At 44.2% G+C, this 11,805-nt stretch overlaps 1 protein-coding gene across 1 annotated transcript in view; it reads left to right on the forward strand.

The window, feature by feature from the left end:
* The window catches only part of Lrig3 (leucine rich repeats and immunoglobulin like domains 3), a 51,438-nt gene extending 45,139 nt beyond the window's left edge, over positions 1-6,299 (forward strand). The window contains exons 15-19 of the mRNA XM_075954374.1: positions 622-1,074; positions 1,724-1,879; positions 3,727-3,870; positions 4,189-4,458; positions 5,599-6,299. Coding sequence (XP_075810489.1) covers positions 622-1,074; positions 1,724-1,879; positions 3,727-3,870; positions 4,189-4,458; positions 5,599-5,843 — 1,268 coding nt within the window. The 3' untranslated portion in view covers positions 5,844-6,299. The remainder of the gene's footprint in view (positions 1-621; positions 1,075-1,723; positions 1,880-3,726; positions 3,871-4,188; positions 4,459-5,598) is intronic.
* The last annotated feature ends 5,506 nt before the right edge of the window (positions 6,300-11,805 follow it).

The raw sequence follows: 11,805 nt of genomic DNA on the forward strand, positions 1-11,805 counted from the left end.
GGTGTCCGGGTTTCTAGGAGAGCTACAGTAACCTACCAAGATGTCAGAGAACAGAGGAAGGCCTTTCAATGTCTCTGGCATGAGAAACTTCATTTTAAAGAAATAAACATGGGGATGGTTAAGAGTATGTCCCGCTTCAGATGACCTGCCTTTGGTTCCCAGCACCCACAATGTCAGTTTGCACCTGCCTTTATCTCCAGCCCCAGGGAACCTGCCTCCTCTGGCCTCCACAGGAGCACAGACCTTTCCACACACAGACATATACATGTCAAAAACACAGTTACAAGTAATCAAAGGAAATCTCTAAAGAGTGTTTGCCTTTGTCAACGTATCAACAGCCTTGTGCATGAAATTAATATTTTTTTTACCAATTTTCTAGATTAAATAATATTTTATCTTCCAGTAATTACTAGCCTTGGAACATTATGAGGGAGGGTGAGGTAAAAACTCATAGATTTCCCTGATGGGATGGGTGATAAGATCCAAGGTTGCTTTGACTGGGGGCTCTTTAATACACCTGTTCAACGAGCTGTAGGGGTATAAGATTTGAATAAATTCCCCTGTGAGCTCTTAAATGGAACCCGGTTTTCATCTAGGAAATCTCAAACCTTGTGTTTTCAGAGACTCCATCATTTCTGCGGCCTCTGTTAGACAGAACTGTCACCAAGGGAGAAACGGCCGTCCTGCAGTGTATCGCGGGTGGGAGTCCACCCCCCAGGCTGAACTGGACGAAAGATGACAGCCCGTTGGTGGTGACCGAGAGGCACTTTTTCGCAGCAGGCAATCAGCTGCTGATTATCGTGGACTCGGACGTCAGCGACGCCGGGAAGTACACATGTGAAATGTCCAACACCCTAGGCACCGAGAGAGGCAACATGCGCCTCAGCGTGATTCCCAGTCCCACCTGCGACTCCCCGCACATGACTGCCCCGTCCTTAGACGATGACGGCTGGGCCACCGTGGGCGTCGTGATCATAGCCGTGGTTTGCTGTGTGGTGGGCACGTCCCTCGTGTGGGTGGTCATCATCTACCACACGAGGCGGAGGAACGAAGACTGCAGCATTACTAACACAGGTGTGTAAGCAGCAGCCTGGCCGGGGCTGTGGGAGTCATGTGGATTTGTGGTTTCGTAGGCAGGCCCTTCTAGGAGGTGTCTCACAGGGTGACTCATCTGCTGCGAGCTGCAGGAATGCGGGTAGCTAAAAATGACACCCCAGCCTGAAATAACGCCGATGCGCAGAGATTAATCCTTTTTACTAAAACCTCATCAGGATATCCTGATGGCGGAGAGATAAAACCCAAAGCACAGTGAAATCCCTCCTCTTCAGGATGGACGCAAGCAAGGAGGCAGGAGCCGCAGCGAGGTAGTTGGCTCTCCCTCTAGTGGCAGCGCTTCCTGTTCTGTGTACGCATGCGCACAGCCCCCCAGGATTTTTGTGAGGGTTGCCTGCACCTTCTGCTACTGATGAGATGAGAGCGGTCCAAGGGCTCCATTTATGGTTTTGACTCATTACCTTTTGAACATATGGTTTTGAAATTTGGGCAGGGGTGTATTTCGTGGGCAATAAAGTGAAAATTAACTCGGGCCCAGAGCTGCAAAGCAGCCATGGGCCGTTCCTGGTTTTTCCAGAATAGATCGTCCCTTAACTGGTGTTACAGAAACCAGACCAGTGCGGGCAGCTCCGGGGCAAGGCTCCTGATGGATGCTGTTGTTTGATTACAGATGAGACCAACTTGCCGGCCGATATCCCTAGTTATCTGTCCTCTCAGGGAACGTTAGCTGACAGACAGGATGGATACATCTCCTCGGAAAGCGGAAGTCACCACCAGTTCCTTACTTCTTCGGGCGGGTTTTTCTTACCGCAACATGACAGTGCTGGTAAGTCTAAGATGTCCAGGGACTCTTGTTTTAAAGTCATGGGGGAATGTCCCGGATGTAACAGTAATTTTTCAGAAGAAATTGGTGACGGTGATGAGGGCCTAGCCCAAGATTGCTAGCAAAACTACAGTTCTCTCCCCCACCCCATCCTCTTCCTTCTCCCCTTCCCTCCCCCTCTTCCCTTTCTCTTCCCACCCTTTCCCCACATCCCCACCTTCGCTTACTGTTTTTCCAGAATGGATATTAAGGTTTTCTTAAAGACTAGATACTGTGGGAAGGCGCTCATGAGAAAGAGAGAATCAACCTCAGAGAAAGAGAATTGACCCCTCTGCGTAGGAATAGTGCCCTTTTATAGCTGCTCGGGGAGAAAGACAAACACAAGTAAAACTTCCAAACACAGAACAAAGAAACTGAAGAAAGTAGTAGAAAACTAACAGCTCTCCCACGCTCATGGATTGGAAGGATTAAGATTGAAGGAAAATTGCTATCTGAAGCGCTCTACAGATTCATGGAAGTCCCCACAAAATTCCAGTGTCTGGAGCCTGGAGAGATGGCACAAGTGATCCTCTGGAGAGCTTGGCTCTGCTTCTCAGTGGCTCATAACTACCATAATTTCAGCTCCAGGGCATCTGCTGTTTTATGTGCGAGTGTGCAAGCTCATGTGTGCACACACTGGTACACACACACACACACACACACACACATTTTTTTTATCCTTTTGTTAAATTCTTGAAAAACACTTTTTCATGGTAAGAGAAAATAGGCAAATTAGGTCGAATTTAATTTATCCGAGGATGTCCCCTTCCCTTAGCACTGTGAATGCTCTTTGGCACTGAGTGTCCCGTGTTGGAGTTTCTTGCATGGTGACAGAGGCCAGGTGTCTTAAACACGACCAGGCGGGGAAGCTGATGTCGCTGCTGTGGGTGCCTTATATGTCTGATACTAAAGATGGAGAAAGCGTGGTGCAGGAGCATCTCAGCCCAGACACATTCCCAGTGTACACAGGTGATCAGAGCACTTCCCAGATAGGTGGTTTACAGGAAGACTGGGAAATACATACACGGTGCTGGGCACATGCCAACGACTCTACCTGTGAAAAGCTTCTGGGGCTTTTCTCAGCATTTTCTCTTTTAGTGTGCACCTTTATTGAGTATTTATAGTTGCTCTCTACCGGACTGCATAACTGGGAAGGAAGCATGCTTGTTTTCAGCTTCAGAGTTTAGTCACCAGTGAGGCGAGTACTTCCCAGTGGACTGCTGTGTCCACTGCTAACTGTTTATCATGCGTGACAACTCTGAGACTGTCTCCGTAATCCTCCCGCTGCTGTGTCCACTGCTAACTGTTTTATTGTTCCATATGTTTAATTGAGCTACCGGGAGATGTTTTGGTTTGGCTTGGTTCTTTGACTCAGCTTTGAGGTAGGATACTACGGCTACTAGTCATTGAGTCTGGTCATCTGGAACATTTCACAGAAGGCCCTAGTGCTGAGCCTTCAAACCATGGCTGTACGCATCGGTCCGCTTCCATTAGAATCTAAACGGGGCTAGCAATAAGGTTGGCACACTTAGCTCAGTGCTTATCAGGACTTAACTATAGCTGCCCTGATTGGTGGATCCCAATTTAAAACATTTATAGTCCAGATCCAAGAATAGCTTTTAATGGACCATTACAATTTCAGTTTCATGGGCCTCAAGAAACTGGAAAAAATTTCCTGTGTATGTGTGTACTTTCACTTTCTTACTACATCCTAGCCAAATTTTCTTCTGTAAATATGGAAAATGCAGAACCAGAGCAAATGTTGAATGACATCTAATACCAGTTCAGTGACTGAGGTTTGTTTCTTAAAGGGACATGCCATATTGACAACAGCAGTGAAGCTGAGGTGGACGCTGCCCCTGACCCATTTCTTTGCCCTTTTGTGGGCTCCGCAGGCCCTGTATACTTGAAGGGGAATGTATACGGCCAAGATCCGTTTGAAGTTTATCTTCCAGGTATGGTTTTCTTGACTGAATACAGTTCTGTTTCCTGAAAAGACATCTGTAGATGGAAGTTTCTGTCCCACCCAGTCCCGCAGCCGTTCAGTCCCAAATAAACACACAGAGGTGTATATTAATTATAAACTGTTTTGGCCTGTTGCTCAGGCTTATTACTAACTAGCTCTTACAACTTAAATTAACCCATAATTCGTATCTATGTTTAGCCACATGGGTTGGTACCTTTTCTCAGTGAGGCATTCTCATCTTGCTTCCTCTGTATCCTTCCTGACGTGCTAACTGTATCTCCTTCTGTTGTGGAACCACCTTGAAAAGGATGCAGTTCTGACCCGAGGGTAGCTCTAATGGACCACTATGAGACCAGCTACATGAAGAAGGACTGCTTCCCATGCGCTCATCCCTCAGAGGAGCCCTGTGAACGGAACCCCAGTAGCATCCCGTGGCCACACTCACGAAAGCCCGTGACCTTCATGTACACTCAGAACGAGGGACCCACACTTCAGCCTCTGTGTTTAAACAAGTCCTCTCTGGATTTTAGTACAAGTCAGGAACCAGGATCAGTTACTTCAAGTAATTCTTTCATGGGTAAGTTTATCAAGCTGGGGATTACCTTACTTCTCTGATTCAAGCCCCATCTTGCTTTGGGCAATGGTTTCATTCCTGTTGTGATTGTGATGCCCTCCGAGTTGCAGGTCTTTCTAAACTGCAGTCAGGGCTGGGAATTGTGTGTGGTTATGTATTTAATCTGTACCTAAGCCCCAGGAGCTTTCTGGGTTATGCTGTGTGTGGCATGGAGGAGACAAGGGTTTGGGGAATGACTTAGGAGCTGAATTTGTCAGCCATGTGGAAAAAGTGGTTTTGGGTCCCGGCAGCCTGAGGGGTGGAGCTGTATTCTCTGCATGGCTGTGGTTTCGTACGTCTAGTGGCTTCTAACTGAACTCAGAGTGGAAGCTGGGAAGGCAGCATCCTACCTAGCCAAGCTTCAGACAGTTGAGATGATCGTCAGCAGAGGCCTGCAATGCTTACAGGGCAAACGCGTACAGGTAGACAACAGTGAACCCCACGGGTAGATTGTGAGACAGAGAGTGAATGCTGCCGTTTTTACTGAGTGAAGCAGTCAGAGAAACAAGCCCCAACCTGCCGTGGTGTGTTTTCGTGTTCTTGGTTTGTTTTTAAAGGAAAAGTTCCAAGCCATTTTACTTAAGTGTTTAAGAAATTTTATCCATTGTTCCAGTATTCCTATACTTTCCTGAAGGAAAAAAAAATGAAAGTGTATTCTGTAGAACTAGGGTAGGCATTTTAGTTAATCGGATGGTTTTTTGCTACAGTTGAAGAAAGGGCAAGACAAGAATCTGTCAAAATACACTGGCTGCGTATTATGCAGTCACCCTTCATGGAGAATCATGAGCTCAGACATCCTCAGGCAAGGGCTCCGGGGCATTTTTCAATTGACAGGCTTCAGGAAGTTCAATGTTCAGTGGTTAGTGTTGCTGAGGGTCGTGATAAAACAAAAATGGGCATGTTTGTTTGGTGGCTTTAAAGAGACGGGTGTGCAGGTGTTCTTTGCTGCATCCTATAGACAGTGTGTTCACAGCGCACACCGACTCCCGCATAGGAGGCTGGGAAAAGCTTAGTCGTGTTAATGGAAACATGCTGGCTCCTTTTGGCGTTCCTTTACGTACTAGAAAAAGGACCATGTGTTCATGGGATTTTCTTTTCTTGTAGGTACCTTTGGAAAGCCTCTGAGGAGACCTCACCTGGACGCCTTTTCGAGCTTTGGGAAGCCACCAGACTGTCAGCCGAGGCCCTTTCACATGACAGAGCTTTCCTCTGCAGAGTTGGACTCTGAGTCAGAGGAAGATGCGAAAGAAAGGACCGAGTTCCGGGAGGATAATCACAGGGGTACCGATCAACAGACGTTAGATACGTACAGGACTCCAGGCTGCCAGCCTTGTGACTTGGGCACATAGACGGGAAGGACCAAAGAAAAGCTTCCACATGCTACCTCATCTGGGCTCCTATTTAAAAGAGACAGAAGCCAATGTTTCTAAATGGACTTACAAAGTTTAAAAAGGAAAAAAAAATGCTTTATTTATACAGAGGAACCAAAATTACAAAAAGTTATAAAAATTTATACCGGGAATAACTTTCATATAAAAATGCATTTTAAAAAGTATTTTATAACTTTGTTTTATATGAAAAATATCCTATGTAAATTAATGGTATAAGTCCATTTTATGTATTTTTTATAAAGCCAGATTTCTTTTTATTGAGGATGAGTACTAAAGCCTTTTAAATAATCCCATCTTACACCTTTTTTTTAATAGAGGCCACTTTATTCTATTTTGCACATTGCGTTTAATAAAATGTGTCGTTTGGTGCCAAGCCCCATTTATACAATAAGAGATTTTATTGTTTTCAATGCATTTTAGACCTATTTCATTTGTATTATCACATCTCAAATGAATTGATGTTATATTTAGCATATTAAAAGTACAGCCAAAGGCCCCATTCAGCCCACCCCACCCCCTGGATGGTTAACAAACTGTCGTCACGTGGTTCACAGCCAAGTGCACTCCGACAATCATCAGAAGGTGTTCCTAGCCTCACAAACAGGAGATCTGATGCTGCCAACTGGTCCCAGCTGCAGCTCGAATGACCCCATAATCCATCTTTCCTTAATGAAGCCAATGCCTTTGTGGCCCGTACCTACTGTCTGCCACAGGAGTTTCCCGTCCACCATGGCTTGAGTTAGAACTAGAAGGCTCTGGATTGCATGTCTCTGCTGTGGAAAAAGCCGTGGCGAAGGTGGTTTTCCATCCACAGTGGCTGTGGGCTGCCACCCCAGTCTCTGCTGCCTTACTAATCTTCACTGGTTATGGTTGGTGTACACACAGAGGCTGGTGATGGAGGAAGGTCATTGGTTAAATAAAAAGAAACTGCTTGGCCCTCATTGGTTAGAAGATAGGTGGGAGGAGTAAACAGAACAGAATGCTGGGAGGAAGAGGAAGTGAGCTCAGACTCCACAGCTCTCCTCTCGGGAGCAGACACCTCAGAGAGACGCCATGCTCCCCGCTCCAGGGAAGATGCACGCGATGAAGCTCTGACCCAGGCTGGACTTAGGCTAGAATCTTCCCGGTAAGCGCACCTAGCTGTGCTACATAGAATATTAGAAATGGGCTAGTCCAGGTGTGAGAGTTAGCCGAGAAGAGGCTAGATAGAAATGGGCCAAGCAGTGATTAAAAGAATACAGTGTCCGTGTAATTATTTCGGGGCATAAGCTAGCCGAGCAGGCGGCCAGGGTGCTGGGAACGCAGCCCCGCTGCTCTTATTACTACAGGCTGGTTCAACCGTGCACCGTGCTTCTAAAGAATTTTGAGGCATTTTTTTTAATGAACGTATTTTACTAACTTTGTCATCCCATCTGTTTGTTTTAAACAGTATTAAGGGAGGATGCTGCATGTCAAGCTCATGCATGTATGAATGCATGGGAATTTTCAACACTGTGTACCCTGGCTCCAAGCAATAGAGTAGATAAACCTACTACACTTGAGGGCTCTGATGGTAAAACTCAACATTCGTTCTTAGAAAACTCTTATTTATGTGCCATTTAAAGAAAAAACTCTGGCCCATGATGAATTGCCATGACGAGAGTTAGTGTGCTTACTAAATTTAAAAAATAGACAATTGAAGGTGTGGGATTCTGCCATTTGCAGTTTTTTAAAGTAAACTAAACCATACTAAACTAACAAGGCTTGAGAAAGCGGAATCTTCTGTGAGGACGTACGTGGTAGAGGTAAGATTTCCCTGCTCTGTGTCCTTCTCTTTTGAGAGCCAGGGTCCCAAGCCTAAACCACGGCAAGCTTTCTTCTTAAACCTTAGAATCTAAGACAAGAAGTGCGTGCCTCCATGGACAGCCAGCAACTAGAAGTGATTTCCCTTACTATGACTTTATTAAACTGTCAGATTTTTCAAAATCTTATTGTGAATTTGTCTACATTGTTACCTGAAGTCCAAATGTGGACTTCTTAATTATGAATTTCTTTTGAAGGAGTTATTTTTTTTTTCCAAATTTTGGCACAGAAGTTTAAGTCAACACCTTAAACTGAAATACTGGGTTACCGGGTTGGGCAAATGGATCAGCAGTGAAGAACCCTTGCTGATTTCACAGAGGGCCTGGGTTCAGTTCCCAGCACTCTCAGGGTGGTTCACACTGTCTGTAACTTAGTGCCAGGGGACAAGTCAGATGCCTTGTGATGCTACAAGCACCAGATATACGCATGGTGCCCAGACATGCTTGTAGACAAACTCTCACATAGAATAAGAAGAAATCTTTCTAAACTGGAAGAAAAACTGGCTTTCTCAGCATAATTTCACTGTGCTTTGGCCAAACTTGTGGATCAAATATAAATCTTATCTGTCTAGAAAAGAGAAACTCAGTTCCTCGGACATCAGCAAGAAAAGAGCATACACCATATTGATACTTCATAGTGAATGAACAAATATGTAGACATTAAATTCTAAGATAACATAAAGACAAGGACAAATGTGAGATCCCTTGGTCTGTTCATTTTATTTTTGTGATGTTGGAGATCGAACCCAGGGCCTCAATTAAGTGCTTTATTCACTGAGCTTTACCTCCAACCTAAGATGTGGTTTGTTTCTAAGTAGAATTCTTCAGCTTTCAGCAGAGCTTTCTTGTTTTCCAGTAGAAGGTCACACCTCGTACAAACATATCTTAATAGATGGTTGTAGAACTTTATCTTTCTTCATCCCACTGTTGACACTAAAGATATTTATTCTGTGTAATCTTGACCTCTTGAAGGTCTTGGAGTAGCCCTTAGCTTAATAAGCATCCACAATTACGTGTATCGATTTCGTTGTCTCCCTGCAGAAGAAAAGCACAAATTATTTCTCAGAGCAAGGCTAGTCAGAACCTTTGGAATACTCTGTACCGTCTCAGGAATGTGGGAGAAATAACTTGAAGCCAGCGCGACAACAGATGTTCGGTGCTGCGATGTTTCCAAAGACTGAGACCTGAATATCGCTGTAGAATGTTCTGTCTGTCTTCCCTGATCTCGGGATCTTGTCCATTAGGATCGTTTGGAGCTTGCATTTTTAAAGGCAGTATTCTGTTTACACATTGAATAACAGTACCCTGTCTCTCCGAAACAAAATCAGTCTTCTACAAAGTACCATTCCTTCATGAGTTGCTCCAGAAATGACTATTTACCAGAACTCTTTCTTAAGGCATTTATTAACCTGTGTGACACAAGAGTATGGTAATGGGCTCTGAGAGATTTCAAATGTGACCTAAAAGCGGTTGGTCCAGTCTTATAATAGACTCGCCAGAGGGTCTGTACGCTTACATTTTCAGAATTAGCCCAATAAATGGAGTCACTTCTCTCTTTTATCTTTTAAGAAATTTGATATTGGATAGAGTGTCTTTTGACAAAATTTATTTTATTTTTTAATAGTTTATTTTGATAATTTTTGGTAATTGATCAAATCTATCCTTACTGTAAAATTTCAGGTTCTCTTTCTTTCCTGAATACTTGAGTTTAAATTACATATCACGTATTAGCTATCCGTGATGAATGAACAGAAAGTTTAACCGATACTCATGCAGCTTTTTAGTACATTTACATTGTCAAACGTTCTTAAGAATGGAAGTTATTCACAGCTGTTAAAAGTTAACGCTTAGATTTTTGTCTACGACTACTTTCTTTTCATGCCACTTTATTGTGCCTGTGACTGTTTGATTTATCTCAGTGTCTTAGGTCCAGTTTGAAGACAACACCTAATGTCACTGTGAGGTTATTATCGTGGTTTATTATCACAAAGTTGATTTATTTACTTTTTATTGTTTTTGCAGAGTGGTTTTTATGTTTGTTTGATATATTTGTTTGTTTTTTATTTATGTGCTTATTTGGTTAGGTGTAGTTGTTTTTGAGATGCTGAACTGAGCTAGGTGAAAGCTTTCCCAGGGGGCCACATCCCTAGGTCCATCAGTGTTTGGTTTGGTCCCTTTTTTCTCCATATGGCCTTTTTGGCCTATCTCCAGATCAGAGTTGAAATTCGGCAGCTCCCTCATTTGCCCAGCGTTATGTACACAGTTATTTTTCCCAGATTAATCAATGGACAGAAAGAGTTTCTCCATTACGTAAACAGCATGGTCACATGCTACTCTTTCTTGTCCAGTAAGCCTCTGTGGCCAGCTCTGATTTTGTATCTAAAACGTTTGCTTTCTCACCGAACAACCTGCGTGTGTCACGCAAACTTGGAGCACCGTGGTGGCTGAAGCTGTTTGTACCTGTGTTCCCACCTGTCCAGAATGGTCCCAGCTCAGGTTCCCACTCGTTTAATCATCTCCAATTCCTGTTGATTTGGCACCTGAGTTTTCTCAAGGTCTTCCATGGCTCTCCTGGGATCCCACGGTGGTACCTGGAGTTCAGGCTCTTACCTGTCATTTACAGGAGTGACTGAACAGGTCTCATTACCTATTTTAGTCAGTCCATTGTCTTCACTATTACCAGAAATAGCTTTCTCAAGTCAATCTGAGTGGATCAAATGACTCACTTTACAGCATAACTAGGTGACCCCATGGTTACCATTTCAGCCATTTCTCGTACCTTCCCCACAGTACTCTCAGACTTAAAACTCCCAGGCTCGGCACACTGTCTGCTCACGACCTTCCTTTCTGCTGAGGCCTTTACCTGCAAAGCCATTTCATTGGCCCTGTACAGTATATGCTAATGTACATATTTATTCTTAAAATAAATATCCCTTTAAATTCCTAGGCTGGATACAAATTGTTTTCCCTCCCTGGCAGGCCTCTCCAGGACCACTCTTGTGGTCTTATCACAACCTTTTTGCTCCTGAGGCACAGTGAAAACAAACAAGCAAAAAAAACCACAAGAAAGTGGTGGTTCATGAAGCTGTCTGTGACGTATTGCAAACACTAAACAGTCAACCTGTATGCCAATGAGGTGGTTTCAACATAAACAAACGAAGGAATGAATGAAAATGACATGAGTTGGGTATAGTGTCCCCAAGGGCCTCTGTGCTGGGAACTTGGGCTTGAGTGTCACATGGTGTAATGAGCCTGTAAATGTGGGGCCCAGTCCAAGGTAACTGAGTCACTGTGGACACCCTCAAACGGAATTTAGTAGTTCTAATGGGACCTGCTGGTTCCCACAGAGAAATGTTGCATCCAAGAGCCTGGCTAGCTGACCCCATGCTTGGTTTCCTGTCTTGTTTTGTGATCCTTCCCACACTTGCTCCTGTCCCCTTGGTGCCATATACCACCTTCACCAGGGCCAGCATGCGTCCCTCAAATCCCAAACCATGGGGTAAACTTCTTTGTAAGTGCCCAACCTTTCTATTTCATTACAGCCACAGGAACCAGACTCAGAGTCCTTTTTTCTTTTCTTTTTTTGTTCTTTTTGTCTGTTTGTTTCTTTGCTTTTAAACAACGCTCTAGATCAATGGTTCTCAACCTCCCTAATGCTGTGACCCTTTAATACAGTTCCTCATGTCATGGTGACCCCCCCAGCCATAAAACTATTACTGTTTGCTACTTTATAACTGTAATTTTGCTACTGTTATTAATCGATCTGATATGCAACCCCTATGAAAGGGCTGTTCAAGCCCAAAGGGTCAGCCCCACAGCTTGAGAACCAGGTACCTAGACTCTGTGGCCTAGCACTTCCCAGGAAACTTAGCTCATATGCGGCGTGCCAGAGGTAAACAGGTAAGTACAGAGATTATTTAATTTTCTGTAGGAAAAGTAAGTGGCTCCACCTGACTGTATGGTGCGGAGGTGGGGACTCAGCTGTTGCTGCTTCTGCATTTACAATGCTAATGTCCTCTATCTATAAATAAAGTTGCTAGAATCATATGCAGCCGTATGTATCATTCCCAAAGTTCACC

Source organism: Microtus pennsylvanicus, chromosome 20 (assembly GCF_037038515.1).
Source record: "Microtus pennsylvanicus isolate mMicPen1 chromosome 20, mMicPen1.hap1, whole genome shotgun sequence".
In the NCBI taxonomy this organism is placed as follows: domain Eukaryota; kingdom Metazoa; phylum Chordata; class Mammalia; order Rodentia; family Cricetidae; genus Microtus; species Microtus pennsylvanicus.